Source organism: Pseudomyrmex gracilis, unplaced genomic scaffold (genome assembly GCF_002006095.1).
Source record: "Pseudomyrmex gracilis isolate BER0280 unplaced genomic scaffold, ASM200609v1 scaffold_71, whole genome shotgun sequence".
In the NCBI taxonomy this organism is placed as follows: Eukaryota; Metazoa; Arthropoda; class Insecta; order Hymenoptera; family Formicidae; genus Pseudomyrmex; species Pseudomyrmex gracilis.
This window is the reverse complement of record NW_018020655.1, coordinates 545315-566666: the sequence shown is the minus strand read 5'-3', so window position 1 is coordinate 566666 and position 21352 is coordinate 545315. Positions and strand designations below refer to the sequence as shown.

At 41.4% G+C, this 21352-nt stretch overlaps 1 protein-coding gene across 1 annotated transcript in view; it reads right to left on the bottom strand.

Moving 5' to 3' along the window:
* The window catches only part of LOC109854649 (zinc finger protein 574-like), a 27487-nt gene extending 6135 nt beyond the window's left edge, over positions 1-21352 (bottom strand). Inside the window, exon 1 of the mRNA XM_020427960.1 lies at positions 21326-21352. Within this exon, the coding sequence (XP_020283549.1) occupies positions 21326-21352 (27 nt within the window). The remainder of the gene's footprint in view (positions 1-21325) is intronic.

Sequence of the window (21352 nt, the reverse complement as noted above, 5' to 3'; positions counted from 1 at the left end):
ATATGCAATCTCTTTCTCTCTCATTCCCTGTTTCCTTCTCTCTTGATTACTGGGGGGGAATCGAAAAAAAAAAAAAAAAAAAAAAAAAAAAAAAAGAAAAAAAAAAGAATGAGATGAAACTCGATCGCGGTGTAACCGAGCCTCGACGAACGGGACAGTTATTTTTGCCGGTCTGTCGCTTTTTGAAAAAAAAAAAAACATGTCGCATTTAATTGCGATACGGAAAAAAAACTATTCGCATACGTAATAATAAATAACACGGTCACGTCGAGGGAACCTGCATACGCGCTCGAAAAGAAACGTCGCGTCTTTTTTGCAAGTTGCTTGCGCAACTTAAAGGATTGGGCTTGTTCTTACTGTCTTTCTTTTTGTTTTAATGAATTATTAACGAGCGCGAAGAAAAAAGAAAGCGACGCGGCGGAAGTGCAATTCGCGGATCGCGAATGATGTGCTTGCGATTGTGTACGATGTTGCTTCGCGGAAAAAATGACGAAAACAAATATGCCACGAGCGCACAAATGTGCAACGAGTGCACAATACCAACCAACGTTTTTTAATGTTGGCGATTCTCAGTACTCCTCCCGGCCTTCTGTTATATCTGTCGACGCGAGAATTTAGCCGACGCGATGATGTCTCGGAATCTCTCTCCACGTGTGCAAAGAGTCGTGCAATTTTTCTCAAAAAAACTACATAAATAACATTTTGAATTGTCAGTTTGTCGAATTGCGCGCATATCCCTCCCCCAAAAAAATCATTTCCCAGCGTCACGACCAGAAGAGATTACAGAAATAAACATTTTGGGCCATAAACAATCAGCGTTCGATTCTTTTTAAACGATTCTACAACCCGAACTTCTTTCGCGAGTGTATAAAAAAATTTATGTAACGTGAAACGTTAAAAAAGCAAAAAAATATCCATCTCCGGACTTAACAACGACGTTTACAATGTTCGTAGATTTTATTTTTTGTAATTTTTATTTTTTTTCGACATCGCGACAGACAATCTCTAATGTAATTGCGAACAAGTGACAGAACGAGAAGCGTACGTCACATTGTGGCTAAAAACAAAAATCGGAAACTAGAAGAAAATCGATGTATGCAACTCTCTCGAAAGTTACGGTCTCGACGTTGTAGAGGGTTAATTAAATTTGACTCGTCTGTATTGTTTATCGTATTTGTTGCACGACACGCGGTTTTTAAACGCGTCGTTCTTCGAACGACAGAGCCCGGTCCCCGCACTTTGAAAATTCATTTGCTCCGCGCGCGCGCGCTACCACTACGCGCACACTACATGCTCTCCTCCCGGTCTTTGACGTTTCGCACCGAACTCTGTCGCAGAGATTTTCGGATTTTATCAACCCCGTCCTGATACCACATAAACACACACGTAGTCGCGGCCTTCGACTATTTTCCGGACGAGATACCAAATTGTTTTGCGGAACAACTTTCGCACACACGAACGGGCGGGATAAAAAGATACCACACGCGTGCAGGTGAGATATATCTCCCACACACAGGCACGCCTACGCACACAGAGCGCGCGATAAATCGGTATTCATCAAACGCGGTTATCGAGCGTCGGTGAGAGAGCGTCGGCGAGCGCTACACGCCCCGTAAGATATGACGTGTCGGGCGTACAATTTTTTTCTACACTTTTTTTACATGTACGCGGTGTACTTTGAAAAGCCCCGACCGGAGAGAGAAAGAGAGAGAAAGAGAGAGAGAGAGAGAGAGAGGAGAGAGCTTGACAAGGCTTGAGCGCCGAGATAGGGGTGTAGCGGGTCGACGGCGTAGAAGGGAGTTGCGGACGAGGGGGAAGAAGAACACGGGGGAGTAACAGAGAGAGACGGAGAGAGCGAAAAAGAGAGAGAGAGAGAGGCCGTGATCCTGCGCGTCGACCTTATTGGCGGAATTCCCGCGGAAGAGATCCCATTAATAACGGAGCGACAAGCAGGCACGTACCCGCGGCCCATCGCGATGGACGCGCGCGCGCGGGGGGTGAAGATGCACGTGCTTCACGAGGTCCGGTATACAACCCGCCCGTATCTCGCCGCCTCGCATACACACGCGTCTCTCTTTCTCTCTTTCTCTCTCTCTCTCTCTCTCTCTCTCTCTCTTTCTCTCTCTCTTGCTCTTCGTCTCTCTCCCGCAGATGTGGGACACACGTGATACGCGCGGATGTAAACCCCAACGACGACGACGACGACGACGACGACGAAGCTGCCTACCCTCTCGCGAAAGAAAAATTTGCCGCGTAAAAAAAAAAAGAAAAATAACAGAGTCGCAGTGCGGCTAAGTAGGCTGATTGCACGAACATTACGAGCGAATTTTTTTTCCCCCGAGAGATTTTTTTCATATTTTATACGTGCGGTCCCTTTGCTCGCTAATGTCAAATAAAATAACAAAAAAAAGTCTTTGTCACGGAGCAAAATGAGGAGAGAGATTACGTCGGTTCTTACGTACGCGCGACTTGTTCTCAAGACACTACGTTGCGGACGTAGCTCGTAATTGAATAAACAAATTTATTTATTTATTTACGTACAAACGACATGTAAAAGTGAAATTGACGTCTTCGCAAATTACTACCTTCTGTGACATTTTGGATATTAGAAAATCGATCTAACGATTGTTAGAATTGCAGCTGAATATCTCGCGCGTATTTATTTTTTATCATTTTTTTTTAGACATCTGGCGCGAAATTTCTTTGAAGTGCTCGTTGAAGAACATGATTCGTTTGTAACGCACTCGATACTATGTCCGATATGATCGAGGAACATAATCTTCGGATATGCCGTTAATATTAAGCTTCAAATTTCGCTCGCGTGTTTGCACAGGCGACACGTTGTTAATATTTACTCCCCCCCCCCGCCCACTAATTTACTAATGACAAAATTAATCGCACCGTATATCTTACGAGATAATGACACGGTAACCGACATCCCCGAAATCATTTCTTCTGTTTGATCTTGATTATTCGCGCAATAAGTAGCATCGATATAATTGAAAACCATCGACATTTGAAACATCGAGCAACACGATTTGCACGATGCGACAATCGATTGATTGCGCGATATGATAATTTTTTTTTGTATTGACTTTTTCTCTCCCCTCTCTACCTCGCGAGATATCAGTGCAATTCAATATGTAATGTGGGTCTCTCTCTCTTTCTCTACACAGCAAGTGCCTCTTTACGATAAAAATGTTTAAGATCGCGTAATCTCTCTCTTGTATCGAACTTTTTGTTCGACAATCGTCGAATCTTAACGTTCTGATCTTCAATCAAAAATTGTGCCTCTCTTGAAAGACAAACGTCTTCCACCGGATATTTGTTAAAAAAATATTTATAACACAAAGTGAAATTATAGAGAAGCTCTATTAAAAATATAATTTAAAAAAATATTTAAAACCTTGAGAATTGTTTAACTAATATTTACACGTCTGACGATTATTTTCCTAACAAACGTCCGGTTGTTACAGGGACGTTTTACTTTATGTCACTTTAAAAGCCAATTATTCTCGCGTTTTCCGTCGACATGCGGTCGTTCGAAAAATCGGGACGCGGTTTCCCCAATGCGGCACGTGTGCAGACGGTAGACCGCGGAGCGGGGAGGGAGGGTTACGCTACGCGGGAACGTGTCACCGGGTGACCCGATCCGCAAACTCGCGAAACGCGCGATACCTCGAACTGGGCTAGTAGTGGCACAGAGCGGTAAGGTTAGTCAAGACGACGGGACTTGGTCGTCGTCGACGACGACGACGACGACGACGACGGCAGTTAGCAGTCGATCGCGTGCCGTCGATGTTATGATATGCCGACGACGAGGAGGCAAGCGGTAGGCGTAGGCTTTGGCCTCTCTCGCTCGGACCGGGCGCTCTGTGGGCTCGCACACCTGCGCGCACCGCGCGTACACACGCACACCGGAGACGTCCGCGGCGACACCGAGCGCGCGCGTGTGCGTTCGTACGTGCGTCACGTGTCGGTGCCCGCACGCGTAGGCGTGCCTACCTACGCTCGGAATCGCGCAGGTAGGCGTGACTTGGGGCGGCGCCAGGTGAATACACCCCTGACCTATGCTTCCTTTCCCTCTTCCGTTTCTCGCCGCTCGTTCAAGCTCTCTCTCACTCTCTCTCTCTCGCTCTCTTAACCCTTTTCTCCTTACTTCGTTCTCCTTTTTTTCTCTCTTTCTCTCTCTCTTTCTCTCAGCGCGCGTGTCCCCGAATCTACATCGGCCGCCGATTTCTTTGTCCGCGCCGCTCGCGCGCGCACAAACGACATGAGAGTTATCTCGTACAGCGCTTCTGTGTCTTTGTTCCTTCTTTATCTCGTTCTTTAAGTACGCGCGCGACACACACGCAAGTGCGTAAGTCAACAAAGATCCGGGTGCATTCCCCTCTTTCATCACGTAGTTGTCTTTATCCCGCCACATCTGCGACCAAGAGAGATGCAACGACCTCGCCAAGTTTTCGCGTAACGTAATTTCTCGAAGTCCTTGCTCGAGAAATCGCAATTTCTCTTCCCGCGATTTTCCACCGCAATGTCTCGCAAGCTCATCGATCCGCGAATACACTTTGATCGCGGCGCTGTTCTTTACGCTTTCGATTCGATTCGCGGGCGGAAGGAGTTGCAAAAATATTAGATTGGCGTGGGGAGATTGTATTGTTTTGTTTTTTTGATAAAGTTCTATACATTGTTTCTCGAGATTATTCCGAGATTTCCAAAAAAACTGACTTTAAACAATTTGCCGACGCAACTCTTTTAAAATTAAATAGAATATTTTTGAAGTTTCAGAACGTAGGATAAGATCTACGTATGTAAATTATTTTTAAAAGTTCCTTCGAAAGAAATGTATGTGTTAATTATTATACAATACAAATTTATATATTAAAATTAAAATAACAATTTTTATATATGATAATAATTTAATACAACACATAACAATTATATAACAATTATATAAATTATATAATGTTTTCAATTTATTTCACAAATATATAATATACCTTTTTTATCACCAACCTAATATTTTTCTCGTTATCTTTTTTAAACAAATATCACACATGTTATGGCTGAACTTCGACGCGTTTTTCGAGTTGGTCCGTCCGCGAGGCTCGATTACCTTAAAGTATTTTTCCTTGATCTCACGGTTCTAACAAAAAAAAAAAAAAAAAAAAAAAACTGGTCGCTAAATCCAGACGTAAAGTAGTGTAACGTTATCGAAATAAAATTGCAGCTAAGTGTTCTGAGAGATTGCAAATAAAAGATTTGTACGAGAATCCGTCCAAACGCGTCGTCTCTCGTCGTCAAGATGGATTTTTATTGCTTGTTACAATCGGAATAAAAAAAAAAAAGACTGCCGTACAACAGTCCGTTTTCAAAAGTGTGTCAAAAAATATTCCCGATAAAATTGTTCCGATAAGTTGTATCAAATTTTTAATAAATGTGGGTCAAATAAAAACCAATGTGCGGGTGGAGTGACGTCATATGGATAAATTCGCACGCGCGCGCGCGGTGGCGAATGTTAAATGAATCAATGATACACAGCTTGAACAATTTGTCGGCGCGGTAACATTTTCTCGGAGTTTGGCGGATTTTGATGAAACGTTATCGAATATTTACCGCGTGTGTGCTTTGATATATACGCAATATGTCAATTTTTAAATACACGTTCCGCGCGATAGTCCGTGATGTGTGAATGATGTTTTTTTGTTTTTTTGCAAGGATGTCCCGTTTCGCGTAGGCAAATTTCGGATGAAAACGCGATTTTTCTGTTTTTTTTTTTATTATTTTTTTTTCGTAGTCAAAACGACGAGTCGGGGTGGGGAATAAAAATGACGAGAAAGTAACGAGGTGGGGGGACGGGGGGATATTTTGTCCTCTAATGCCAGCTCGTGAATATGCGACGCGACCTTCGCGAAAATCGTACAAAAACATGGATCACAGTAAAATAATAGAGCACTCGTGCCCACAATGTACAAAAACAATGAAATATATATATATATTTATATTATATATATATATATATATAATCCTATATATATATACCTATGTAAGAACTTTTTATCAACATGTTCTCATCGCGCTAGGGTTTCTTTTCCTTTTGCCTAATTCTTTATCATAATATCATTAATTATGATTAGGTGTCCCCGTAGTAATAATGCCTATGCATCTTTACATAATAAACTTTGTCTTAATCTCTAAATTACACGTGCGCGTGCGTATATACACACATATATATATATACATATATTATTATATTATATGCGCGCACACACACACGCGCACATACGCACACCTCCATTGCTCCTATAGTTAATTTCAGTTTAATTACTATTCACATATTTTTGTCTCTATATGCTGATGTGTATACAATAATTCTATGTATATTTCTTCTGTATCACTATGTCATATTCAATATATGTATATAATATATCGTAGAATATATATATTTATAATATTTCTATGTGTTGTCTCTCTCACGGTTTTATTTCATTTGTATTTACAGTGTCTCTCGATTTTTTTTTTTTTATTCTCACTTGTTTCTCACTCACTCTCTCTCTCTCTGTTTCTCTCTCACGTTCCGTTCTTTGTATATTACATATTCGCCTCTTCTCTCTCTCTCTCTCTTTCTCTCTCTCTCTTTTTTTATAATATATATATATATTTATATTATATACTAAACTATTAAAATACTAGTATAAATATCTCTTGACATAATATATATATATATAATTTTTTCATATATATATGTGTATATATATATATATATATTCATTTTTATTCATTTATTTATTTATTTATTTATATATGTATAGTGTCAGAGTGATCGCGCGGCGGAAACGCGGAAACGAATGAGCATTTTTAAATTGAAAACGATGTGTACACGGGCCTCGGTCACATGCGTTTCGGCGTCTCCGCGAAGTTACACCTCCTTTCTCTCCCTTTCTGTTTCTCCCTTCCTCCTCCTCCTCCTCCCTTAATTTCTTTTTACAATTATTGCTATTGGATTCATTGCGTAGTGAAATCCCTCCCCGTGTGAGAACGAACTGATATATTCATTCTCGTTAATACAATACGGTCCTTTAGTTGTTTTTTTTATTTTTTCTGTTCCTCGTCACTCGCTCACGGCGCTGCGGTTTTTTTTTTGTTTTTTTTTGTTTGTTTGTTTTTTGTATAGAAGAGAAGATGTTGAGCGAAGCGAATCGTCGAAATTAGCCGCTCGCGCGACCGCGACGTAATCACGTGTAGCTTTACGCTTCTTCGAACAAAGTGCGCGCTGCAGTTTTTGTGTTTGCTTAGATAATTAGTCGCGATATTTAATTACGAGAGCTTAAGGACTCATCTTTGCCCCGTTCCCTTTCTCTTTTGCGAGGAGGGAAATAATCGCGTGCGAAGCACCGTACGATCCGCGGTATGCCTTTTGTTTTATTTATTTATTTTTTTTTTTTGTGCGATCAAGCGTATACAGCTCGGAAAATTTGTGTGTGACTTAGAGAGCTTAAAAATTACATCAGTCCGAATCAGTACCTCTCGTCCGCGCGCGTTTTTTTTCTCTTCTACAACGTCTTCGTCCCCGAACGAACTTGCACATTTTTTTTCTCAGCGATACCGTCAAATTATCTAAAAATCGACGAAAAATTCCCGAAAAATTTTTCGAATAACAAACTCCCCGCGTTAATTAATTAATTAACGACGATTCTTTATCACTTGATAAAATTTCTCACGCGATTAAAATTCACACGCCAATGTGAAGCAGAGACCGTCCGGATAAAGTCCGCGACGCGTCCCTTACCTCTTGCGCGACGCCACAGCAGCAAGTGTAAGGTACCCTTTTCCCCGATTCAGTCTCCTAGTTGAGATCTAAAATATGTATATATATAATATATATATATATTATATATATACATATTTATATATATTATATATATGTATATATATATATATATATCGAGTCTACGATTAAACAAGTCTAAAAGATTACAATTGTTCGTGCCAGAATTTTTGTTTTGTCCCTCGACATTCTCCAATTTGCGGTGGTGTGTTGGTGTTTCGTGATCTCTCACTCCGGATCTTCTCTTCCATGAGCAACTATCAGACGACGAACTATATAACTTCTCGCCGTCGCTTATATATCCGTCGTCGGAGATATATATATATATATAATATATATATATATATCAGTTACGTTAATCTTACTAATTTATTACTATTGTTCTGTCTCGCGCGCGCGCTCCTCTCTTCCTCGTTTCAACAGCGTTTAATAATTATAGGCTCGGGTCAAAGGTTGAGAGCGTATTCGTCTTCCCTCTCTCTTCGACGTTTTGTTTGTTTGTTTGTTTGCTTTTTCTTTTTTTTTTTTTTTTTTTCAGGAATAACGTCCGTGATCAAAAGCGTTTCGCGGATATATTTTGTTTTTTCCTTGTTCTCTCGATTCTCGCCAATTTGTACTTGGATTTTTTTTCGCGCGGCCCCAATTTGCGCGCGCGTAGTTACACTTACGATTAATGAAATGATTCCCCGAAGAATTCAGCTCGTTAATCAGACGCGCATCGGTAATAATTAGACAAATAATAAACACGCGAATATGTAAAGCGCTTGGTGCTGCCAGTTGGGAATAGTTTGTATAAATTTGCACTTAGGCGTACAAATTTATTACACACCGTTTCGTCGATGTAACCGATAAAAGCTGCGAGCCGCGCACCGCCGCCACCGCCGCGTCGCGTTTGCCTTTCGCATCGGATACTCGAATATCCGCGGCCGGCGGGATTAATCGATAATTTCAATTTTACGCGTTAAGCATAAGCTCTCATCCCCTGACCTGGTTTTCAGGTTCGTGCAGACTGGCCGCTTGTTGTCGCCGTGTGTGAGTGCATTCGCGTATTACAAACACATCGTTAGGTTTTTTTTCTTTTTGCGTTTTTTTTTTTTTGTTTTTTTTTTTTAAACATATAAAGGAAGGCATCAACGAGTATGAGCGCCTCTAAATGACACACGCATCAGCTTCTTCTATCACCTATGAATGTACAAAAAGCGCAACGTTCTCTCTACTTTTTTTTATTTTTATTTTTTTATCGTCTGTCTATAAGAATCGCGCGGTGACGGGGGATTGTGTTTTGCCGGAAAACTTTTGCTTTTCTTTAATTTCTTTTTTTTTTTTTCATTCGCGGGAACCCTGGCCGGTAAAATCGCGACGAGACGGGGAAAGTGGGGGTTGGGGAAGGCCGGAGTGGTCGAATAAAAAACTATCAGTTCGAAATCGCGTGTCCGCGAATCTCGGCGAATGCGTTAACGTCTATTCCTGAGATTTCAACGAATATGAAGAAGACCGCGCGCGACGTGTGTCGCGCGAGCGCGCGCGTGCGGATTCTCTCCGTAATTCGAGAGGCTGATTTTTGTCTCCTCACCCTCTCTCTCGCGCGCGCAATTGTTAATCCGCGCCGAATAAAAATTATCGAGAGAGAGAGAGAGAATCCCGCGCGCACGGGGGGGGACGTTTTTTTTTTTATTTTTTTATTTTTCTCGCGCGCGACACACGCACGCGCGTCGCAATAGCCTACGATCGAGTCTTGGTGGATGGTTCACCGTCGTTGATGCACCTTGATATGACGTGGAAACTGATATGCGAATGTTTTCGTTCACGCACACCGTGTTTTTTTTTTGTTTGTTTTTATTTATTTGACCGTCGTCAAAAGACGCACGCAGCTTTTGCTGTCGCGAAGGGACAACACGAACCCTCTCTGCACATATCTCAAAAGCGAATTCGCTCGGGCCGATCGTCTCTAATGCTTTTTTTTTTTTTTTTTTTTATTACTTTTGTTTTGTTATCTATACCAAAAAGACACTTCTTCGAGAAAAAAACTCAAGTTGGTGGAAACACACCGCGATTAAAATCGAGAAGATTCAACGTGACCAAATGTGATGCGCGCGAGAAATTTTACGCGCGGGAGAGAAAATATTCCGCATATGAGATCTTTTTTACTTGTTTTTTTTTTTTTTTTTTTTTTTTTTTTTGATTTCGAATATATATAATCCAACGCAACTGCGCGATGATGCATTATTAGAGACACACCGACGGCTTTTATAACACGCGCTTGGTGTCCTTACAACAGAAAACGGAACACGTACGCATATACGAGCGCGCACGTACGCTCTCTGACGTGCCTGCCAATAATATTTGCGTGTGTGTATGTGGGTATGTGTGTGTGTGTGTGTATTGGTGTGTAAGTTAAGGCTATCTCGCCTACGTGTAATCGTAAGTCTACATGCTGCCTCTGTGCCTAACGATAAAACGCTATAACGTAGGTATGCTTATGCCACTTATTGTGTGTGCTCTTTCACTCTCTCACTCTCTCTCTCTGTCTCTCACCCACTTTCAGCTCTCGTTAATCGTTAATGCCTACTTAGGCGGTTGCAAATCGATCGAGTGCGCCGGCGGCTACAACGCCGATGTGCGTTTGATTCACATCGATTTTTTTGTCTGTCGAGATCAAAGTCGAAAATCAAATGAATTTTTCCGTCGATGACTCGGTGCCGGTTCGTCGACGCGCGATCGCGGAAAATAATTCGCACACACACACACACATACACGTGTATTTCCGCGTGAATAACGCGCGCGTCAAGAAACTCAGCAGGACATGGAGCGAGCGAGCGAGCGACACGCTCCGCGTGGATGTTCCCCATTCGACGAACGTGTTTTTCCCGAATGTGTCAAAAATGTTTAATTCGTCGTTCGGTGGATGTGTCGCGCGCGCGCACGTGTTATATATGTAATAATACGCCACACGATGTACGCGAATTTCCTGCGCGCTAGAGAATTAATAATAATAATAATAATAATCGCCAATGCACGGCCAGGGACGCGAGAGACATTTTCTGTAAAAAAAAAAAAAAAAAAAATTATTAAAGTACAGATTATTACCGCGACAGAGGAATTAATTGAACGAGCGTATATAATAATGTAATCCGCGATCGAAAAGAGGACGAGATATGCGGGGAATGATGCCGCTGCTATCGTCGATATCGCGCGCGGGATAAACGAACACTCGACGATGAGCGAACAGGGATCTCGCATGGAGGAAAAAGAAGATTGAAAAATGTTATGAACGAAAGTTTGTATTTGAAAATAGGTGTGTTCGTATATTTTAATAATATATACTTAAGTAAACGTAATAGGTGTACGTGTATGTGTGTATGTCTGTATGTATGTATACTATATATACTGAATATAATCAATAATATAATTAATAATAATAATAATAATAATAATAATAATAATAATAATAATGATGATGTGTAAGTTATAGAATATAACAAAATAAACCTTACGTAACTTAAGTATACTTGCGTAAAGGAGTGGGGGAGAGATGGTGGAGATAAAAATTAATAGTTACTTACAATTATTTTAAGAGAAACAAAGCACCGTCATCACATCGGGACGGGCGTTCGAATTCTCGCGAATTCGCGCGCGCCCCTGAGGAACTTTAGTCCGGAAACAAATACAGCGATATACATATACATGATTCCGTGGTGTGTGTGTTTTTTATACGCGTTTGTTTTTTTTTTCTTCTGTTTTTAAGTACCTAAATAATTATTGTACATCTGACATTTTTCTCGTTTTCTCTTTTTTCTTTTTTTCTTTTTTTTTTTTTTGCTGCCTGTTGTTTCCACTTCGCCACTCGCACACACTCTCGCGCACATCCTGCGAAAGCGCAGCCGCGATCATCGAATTGTTCTCGTCATTGTATACGCACGCATAAAAAAAAAACAAAAAAAAAACTAAAAAAAAAAAACAACCTCACGCACGCTAAAACGCACATCCGAATAACCCTAATATCTTGTACTTTGTTAAAGTGCTTGCCAATTACACCTTGTGTATCTATATAGTTTGTATATATATTTATATATATATATAGAGATGTGTATATGTGTATATGTGTTGTATATATATATATATAATATATAATATATGAATATATTATATAAAATTAACGAGATATAATAATGTATACACGCATATACGCTCTCGGAACAACCTCGACAGGAGATTTACTTAACTCTTTGTAACACTTTTAATACTGTCAATATGTTTTTCTACTATAAATCAGAAGAACAGACAAAGGACGAAAAAAAAAAAAAAAAAAAAAAGAAATCCGGGCGCGGGAAATCGATCATCCAAAGTTATTGACCGCGCACCTACCTGAAACGCATTTCATTTCGCGGTCTCTACATTTCGTGCGTTAACGTCCGCAGCACTTGACGATGACAGCTTGTGCGACATCATGTTTCTTTTTTTTTTTTTTTTTGTTTATTGCTAATCGTATTTGGAAACACGCTATCGCTCCGTCCGTTACGCAACGGCGCAACTTTCTGTAATTATGCTATCGATGACAAGTAAATATTATTATGCGTAAACAATAATAATATTATGCGTAACAACGTAGGTTTTTTGTTTTTTATTGCGGATATCTCGTTCGAAATTACTTTCAGCAAGTTGCCTATTCGAATTAAAACTCACCGAACACATTTAAAACGCATCGCTGTCTTATTTAAGTTTAAATAAAATGTGAAAGAAAGAAACTCAAACACACACTTCTGAATTTCGCATTCGGAAAGCAACACAACGCAATTTGAACTTATACAAAAAAAATCTTAAAGAACGAAACTCATCGTGTCTCTCGAGTGATTGTCGTATCAACCCTTAAACGATACCGGCGTCTCCTCTCGTCAGGTATTTCTAGACTTTATGCTAAAACCTCAGAGATAATATTTGTCTCTCAAGTGTCTAATTTAACGTATTCTCTAAAAGTTTGAACTATGAGGACTACGGAGATATGTTGATTATTTCTTGATACAATTTGGTGATTAACTTGTATAAAACGAGAAAAACGCAACGGCGACGTTTAAGGGTTAAAATATATGTTGCGGTAAGACGGATACGGTCGAACTTCTGTTTTCTCACTTTCCCCGTATTGTTATTACTCGATAAATATTTTATTACGACGCGAAGTTACTTTCTCCTCTCTCGCGCTGATAATCCATCGATATAATACACCGTACACACGTGTTTCGAACAATAAATAAACAAACATAAATGTACATCCACACGGTAGTTTACAAAACACCGTTAACAAAATAATTAATTTATCGAGTTAAACCGTGATAAAATAACACCTCGGTTTAAAAAGATTTATAACGTTGTTTCTGATAATTAATTAATTATTAATTTTTCATAAAAACCTGAGCCAGAAGTTCCGCTTTGGATTTAGGGCTTGTTTATTTTGAATGTTGATTGAATTAAACGACTCTTCTAATTGTGCAAAACAATTATTGGCGAAACTTCGATTTTCACTTTTTTTTTTGTCGTAACAGCTGACTCGACAATTGGACTTGTCTCTCAAACGCTGTCTGACAACGCGATTTTAAGAAAGCGAAGTTCCTTCCACACGTGTGTACAAGCGGCGACTGTTCCTGTGTTCAAAGCGGCGCTTGTTTTTCGCGCGCGAGCGCCGTTTGAGTGGGGAAAGGAAATAATAACAAAATACGGAGTTAGCGAGTAACAAACAACAGAGATTCGTATATCTGTTATTTATACATTCGACATGATAGATTTTCGTGTGTGATACTTGATAGTATACAAAATAAATATCTGTGTAAAAAACAGATGCGAATTTCTCCGGCGCGGTTTTGCCGTACGGACGCGGCGATTGTGTCGTCCTTCCGACGCTTTTTCGTTCAGTTTTTATTTTTTCCCGCCGCACTCTCCAGATACGAGTAGCAAGGAAGCGGAAAAGAACGAACGAAAAAATAATGAAAATTAAAAAAAAAAAAAAAAAAAAAAAAAAAAAAAAAAGAAATCTTATGAATTTGGAAATGAGTAGATTCGCGCCTATTCTTCCGACTCGTCGCGTTTCGTTGCGTCGCGAATTCGGACGCCCCGAAAGGACGAGAAAGCCCACTTTGTAGCTGCCTTCCCCGCACAGGAACTCTAACTAGGAATTAGTCTATTATTCGATATGTGTGTATATTGCATCATGACACCTTCTTGGAAAGAGGATAAATCGCGCGAGTCTCGTTTCGTCGGACACGCCGCGCGCATCTTACGCGTCCTCCTCGAGGACGCGACTTTGAATGCAACAGCACGGAGAGATGTGAGATGCGCCTCCCCCCTCCCCCCGGTCGAGTTTACACAATTGTCCGCCAATAAAACACACGATTTTGCCACATTCGCGAATATTTTTTCAAAACTTTCTTCATCTCCTTATCGAAACGTCAGCGGTCGAAGATCTTAGATTTGTTTCCGGAGATATCCCACGCTCCGTTCTGATACATTTCCATCGCATCCGCGAGTCGCGCGTAAGCGGACACATTTCCGCTAAACTATAAAGGGAATTAACGCGCGAGAAGACTCGCCGGAGACGAAAAAAAGAAAAAAAAATCTTCCTCGCGCGGACGGAAGTGGATATACGGTGGACAAAAAAAAAACACACAACGCGCAATTCGGGTCGCGGTTTTTCGCTCGAAAGACTGGCCTGCGTCGGAAAAGCTTTTCGGATATCTCGAGGGGGAAGAAGGAGGGCGGTTGGGAGGAGAAAGAGAGAGAGAGAAAAAAAAATTGCCTCCGCGCCGCGTGTCACGGCGCCGCGCGACACATTCGGTTTATTACACGATATACAACGCACGTTCTAACATATACACGAGCTACATACGTTCTAGACTATGTACACAGTTGAGTTAGAACGGGTTTTTAGGAACTTCAGAACAGAGAAACTCAAGAGCTACTACGAAACTAAGCTAAGGATACCTTTGACGACGGAGGGCGGCCCTGCGAAAGGTGGCAAGTAGAGTTTCTTTTGTTTTTCCTCTCTCTCTCTTTTTTTTAGAATCTCCAAAAGAATCACCGTGCGTCCTCCGACTTTCGCCGTGTTGTTTCCGACGATACAAATTGGAAAAAAAAAAAAAAGATAAATTAATAAAAACAAAAAACCGTTTCTCGAGAACAGAGCGATGTGAACTTCGCGCGACGATCCTTTCCGCCACTTTTTGTTTTTTTTTTTTTGGCCCGAAACACTTTCCCTCAACGAAAGCCTAAGTGTGTAACGTGTGCGTGTGCGTGTGTGTATGTATGTATATGTGTGTGAGAGCACGACGAATACTTATACGACATGTACAAACTCTCTTTCTCTCCCCCTCCCACTCTTCTATGTACAACGTACAGTCCGACGTACAATAATATCCGAGGCACGTGCATTTTCTCGCGAGGATTTTAAGGCGAAGAGATGAGATCGATGGGAAATCGCAAACGCGGGGAAGGAACACGACGGACGTGTTAACGAAATATCTTCGAAGGAAAAAAAAAAAGCGCGAAACGCGCTTTTCGATTTTGCAACCTTGGAGATTTTTTTTCCAAACGCTCCTCCTCTCGCTGTCGCGAAAATTTCAATCTCGCGACGAATTTCCCTCCGCGAGAGATCAACCGCTAAGATTCGGAGAAACAAATCGAGGGGAGGAAAAAAAAATACACACAGCGGGAATTGTAAATAATATTGGCTTTACGCCATTTCGCACGACGCGCGGAGTAGCGCGCTTGTAGAAGAGGATACGGTCATTCGCACACCCCTCGGCGCGCCCGCAACTTCGCTTCTACAAAATATCCGAGACAAGAAATGCCTCGGAGCGAGTTTCACGGAGTGGAAAGAGGATTCCTTTGAAACGGGAGAGAGCCTCCGAGCTGTTAGAAGGCTAAACGTCAAATCGCACTCACTTCCCTCCGTCTCTCTTTCTCTCTTTTCCCTAACTCTCTCTTTCTCTCTCTCTTACGCGCGTAACACGAACCGTTGGACGACTTAAAACCTAGGCTTTAATTGGAACTTTACTAACTGATTGTACCCTGCGCGCCAGCGGTGCACGTCGTGCCGTTCATTAACTCTCTTTCCTCCCTTCCTTCTTCCTTCGCTCCTCGATTGCAACTTTGTAACGGGCGAGATCGCCCGTTGTCTGTATCCTGGCGCGTTCTGCGTTCCCGTCGCGGATAATTGCGAGTCCGCGACGCGCACGCACGTAAGGCGGGACACAATCGGGACGTGAAAAAAAAATCTCGCGCGGATCAAACGTCGACGCGCGCGCGAAGACACCGGATCACAAATTTCCGCCCGATATATAATTCATGACGTCGTAAATGATATTTTTATACATTACGGCGCGAATCGCGAAACTCGCTTTCTTCGTTCAACTTTGAGATTCATATTTTAAATCGTACGAGAGAAAGAGAAAAAAATTGAAAAAAAAAAAAAAGAGAATAAAGCATTCCGATGTTCGAGCGCGTCATCGCTCGATTTATTCTCGTCGTGAACGTGTGCGCGAGCGACACACGCACTTTCGCGAACGAGGCGATAACGCGTGACAGGATGTAATCCCGATTATGTAATCCTGTGCGCGCGCGTTGCGCATCTCGCCATTCTTCCAATTAACTCTTCCAATTAATTCCGAATCTTTCAAGTCTTTCTTGTCCAGCGCCTTTTGAAACTCTCTTGAAAAGATAAATTACGTAAAAAAAACAAACCCTGGTTTTTTCTTTCGTTAAATAAAAACAACAAGATACGAATAACATTTGATATAAATTTAATATGTAGGAAATTTTATTTATTTGTTTAATAAATGTTTGTAAATATTTTGTTTGAATAAAAAACACCGCAGTTATTTTTGCAATCTAAAATAAATAATCAGTGACAATTTGGAGAATGTCAGAAGTTTTGCAAAATTTTTTAAATACTTTAAAATCAAGTAAAAATAAACTCACGCGGTTCGCTTTTGGAATGCACGCAAAAAAAAACGCTTCGGAATTAGAGATAAAAAAAAAAAAAAAAAAGATCACATCCGTGTGGGAAATCTCCACCGATTGATATCGAGTGATGATGTTGGTGTTTTGATCCGATCGGCGGATGACACACGCGCGCGGTGCAAAAAAAAGAAATATCAACGATAAGTCGACGGAAAAATCTACTATTCTCGGTTGTTTACCACGATCGCGTTGATAAAAAAGTGCGTGATTTTGCGTAATCATTTGAGGAAAATTAACGCGAACGAGAGCGCGTTCGAACGCGCAAAGATCGCGACCGCCGAGCTGTTGTGCGCGCGCGATGATATGATGAATTTCAAAAGCGGCCGGAGTGAATCACGCTACCGTTTTTTTTTTTTTTTTTTTTTTTTAATCGTCATCCTTTCTTCTGCAATATTGAATCCTCGTTGTAATTACATGCAAATTGACGACAACATTACCGGCGAACCGATATTGTCACCGACACTCGTTGCCGATGAGCATCGACAAAGGAAAGTAAAAAAAACAGAGAAATCACAAACAATCGATCTTCTTCGAACCGACAAACGAGTTCGTTTATGAGCAACAACAAATGCGACGCATTGACTCGTTCTTCAATTTTTATGACGTTTGCCGCGCCGAAATAAAAAATTTCATCACACACTTTTTTTCAGAGAATTTGGATCTTCCGATTTTTGTTGTTCTGATTATTATTTTATTTATCACAGTTGCACGCGCGACTATTCTGATTGGCTTAGACTCGAAACAAGTGTTTTAGTGCTCGCGCGCGCGCGAGTCGTAGAATTTAGCGAGTTTGTAGCGAGAGTAAGAGAGAGAGAGAGAGAGAGTTGTATGTTTTAATTCGCGCGCGATATCATTGTTTTAATAAATCGCGGACGAAACGAACGCGCGCGGCGCTTACGAGAACCAATCCACGTTTGTGTAACGTCGCGCTCGTCGCGCGCGCGGATTTAATTAATCGTATTCCGGAATTTACAACCAGCTGACAGCATTTTTGATACGGTATTTGGAAACTTTATGATCCATTTGCCAAACGCCAGCTCTAATCAGGCGCGCAGTTCAGAATTCGCGGCGGCTAACTTTCATTTCGATGCCGCGACCGGCGATCGTTAACGGGATGTATTTCGTCGCTCGTAAATATTAATTAAAATCTCCCATTTTTTTTCTTTTTTTTTTTTTCAGAGAAACACCGATTTGTCGGACGAATATTCTAATTAAAGCCTCGCGGCGCTCTTTCTCTCGGGGTGTGTGTTTGGAATAAAACTCTTGTCCTTCTCTCTCGAAACAAACTCTTGACTTCTGTTCACGCGACATTTCGGACGTTACGCACGTGTGAAAAATCAATCGAGCTCCCGTTCGAATCGCCAAGTCGACGATTTGTTTATCTCGCGCGACAAAATAAAAGTTCCTTCCTTTGAACGAGAAGACAAAACGTTCCGTCCCAATTTTACGCCTTTCCGCACTTTTCTAAGATTCAACCCGTGTGTGTTTTTTCTTGGCATCCTCGAAGCGAACCGTATGACCCATTTTATTTTATAACATTAGAACAATTTTTGTTAACAATTCTAGGCGTCTTCTTTCTACTTACATCCCGTTGGTTTTTTGACGAGAAAAAGTTTCACATACTTTCAACAAATTCAAATTTCTAAAGAGAGTTTCGACGGGACAAAAAGAATCCAAAAGAATCGGAATTAAGTCAAGGAAACCCGGTATCGGTCTACAATACGCGTCGAAGAAAAATAAATCGTTTTCCTCAACGATTTCCACCGGCACTCGATCGACCGAGTGTGTTCGTCGCATTCAACACGTCGCTCGACGAATCGCAATTAGATCACACGTGTTATAAAAACAAAAAAAAAAAACAAAAAAAATTGCTCTCGAATCGTGTCAGGAGACTAAAAAACGTAACGATGGAATGTGATAGAGAAAGAGATGAGAGAGAGGAGAAAAGAGAGGAGACGACGACAAAAACGTGCACGCGTACTAATGAAGTATCTTGACGCGTTCTCGCGCGAGCTATCACAGAAATTGCAGACATCGCGAATAACACACACCGATGGTAGACGTAGACTTCGCGTCGACTTCGAAAATAAGATACGCTCTCGCGAGCGCGATAAGAATCGCTCTCTTCGTTCGGGCACGAAACAATTCGTAATCATCACAGGCTCCGGAATCAAGTCGCTTCTCGCGAAGAAGTTATCAAGGACGAGCGAACAACACAGTGTCGCACACGCAACTCGAAAATGTGTCGAATTAGAAAAAAAAAACAAATAAATAAATAAACACATAATTTTTAAAAACTTCCGAGAAATTACAGAAATTTTCCGACGATTTATTGACGCGTTTAAGTTCTCGACGCGATCCTGTTCGTGCGCTCGTTTCTAGCTTGTTTTTTTACTTCTCGTAGATTTTTTCAACGTAATTAATTTTTTGTAATTAATGTACAATTTTGTGCTCAATGAAACAAACCGCAAATAAAATGTTGAAATGTTCAAGAATCAAGTTTTTGTTTTTTAAACTGAGAAACATTTGAAACTCCAATAACCCTCCCGTCCTGATCTTCCTTCGCTATTTCAACTTGATTGAGTGTAATTTTAAATTCTCTCGCGCGTTCTCGAGACGAGTTTTTTTTGACTCGCAGTCAACGCTGTAAAATCTAAAATTGCAAATAACGGCGCGAATTTTCCCCCCAAAAAAAACAAAAAAGAAAGATGACGATCAAACGTTGTGTCAACCAGCGAAGAGATCGGCGTTGCCCGATACGCGGCGATTCGCGAAAGAGACCAAAATTGCACTCGCCGTATCGGTTGTCGATTAATCGATATCTTCCTCTTCCTGTCCTTCCTCCGCGATTCCTTCGGTGCAGACCTCAGCGCGCCACGGAATGCGAATGAATATTTCAGAGATCGATCGATTTCGAGCGACTCCGGTGGTTCGGGCGGGCAAGAGGAGAAGACCCTTGCAAGAGGAGAAACGACGGAAAGTAAGTGGCTGCTAAATATACAATGTGCTCATCGAATCGTTTAAAAGGAAGAGACAAGGAGCGGAGAGCTCGCTCGCTCGCATGCGATTGTCTCCTTTCTCCCTCTCCCTCCTCTCATCCCTCGCCGAAGAAGCGCGTTTCCAACCATGTGTGCGTCCCGAGGATCCGCGCGCCTGTTTTTCGTCCTTGTGCGCTCGCGTGTCGCGTCGTATTAAATTGCCCCTCCCCCCTTCCTCTTCCCCCTCCTCGCTCTGTCGCGAGAAAATCAATGGAAACTACGTTCGTATCTTCGATTTCGCGGAATCGGACCGCTCCGTCGTCCAGTCGACGTCGGTAATCGTCTTTTTCGCCCCGACAAAGAAAAAAAAAACAAACTCCCGCGTTGTCCTGCCCGTGTGCGCGCGCGCGCGCGCGGGCCGAATACGCGTTTAATCACTTTTTACCTTACCTAATAGGAAAGAAGTATGTATACTCGAATACTGGTTCTCGTATTTTACTCGGAAAACGCGTGGAATTGTCGCGCATATATAAATTCTGCGCGAGAGAGAAACACGCAGGAACACACATCCCGAACACACACGCACACAGATACGTACGAGACGAAAACTCGAACGAGTTTTCTTCCGCAGCACACACACACAAAAAAAAGGAGACTCTCCTTAATTAATTAATTACCCTAAGAAACAACACAAGCTGCCGGGATCCGAATCGAAGCGGAGGACCTTAAAAAAAAAAAAACCGTAGTACGAGATCCGCGTCGCGTAGTATGAGTTAATGTTTGATGAAACGGTTATAATTTATCCATTCGAACGACGAGTTTCATCGCGACGTGTGAAACATTCACGTCGTGTTGACACACTCGTCACAAGTTATTTGTTTGGCTTTCACATGTGAATTTTGACATTAAGGCGAATAAATCAAGACTCTCTCGTTAATATATTACACGCGGCGCACGGTTTTATTATATTGTTGACTTTGCGCCGGTTTGCTCGGAAAAATAGACAAAAATGATGATGATTTTTTGACCGAATCGCGCGGATTGATCAAAAGAAATAAAATGACCGAAACGTCGCGCGAAATTATTGAAATTGCTGTTCGTTCAATATTACAACCATCACCACCACCACCACCGGTGGCTCTCTCGCAGCTTTTAAGGTCCATTTTAATTTACATAATTAAATTCCTCTTTTTTTTTTTTTTGTTTAGCGACGATTAAGAATTAAAACAATTCTCTTTTCGCGCTAGAACAACTTCGAGAATTTTTGTCGAAGCAATTTGTCACCTCTGCAACGATATTTACCGTTCGATTCAGATTCGATCGCGAATTGATCTGTTGTTTTGGATTAAAATAAGTCTCAAATAAAAAGAGGGCCCCGATACAAACGGAGGTGTTTTGACGATTTGTTCAATTTTTCGTTTGACGTCGAACGCTTCGATCCGTATATTGGGATCTTCTTCGGCGACAATTATCGCGATTAAAATAAATGTGGAAACACAACTCAGTCACACACCATCAGCTGTTGACCGGCAAACTCCAT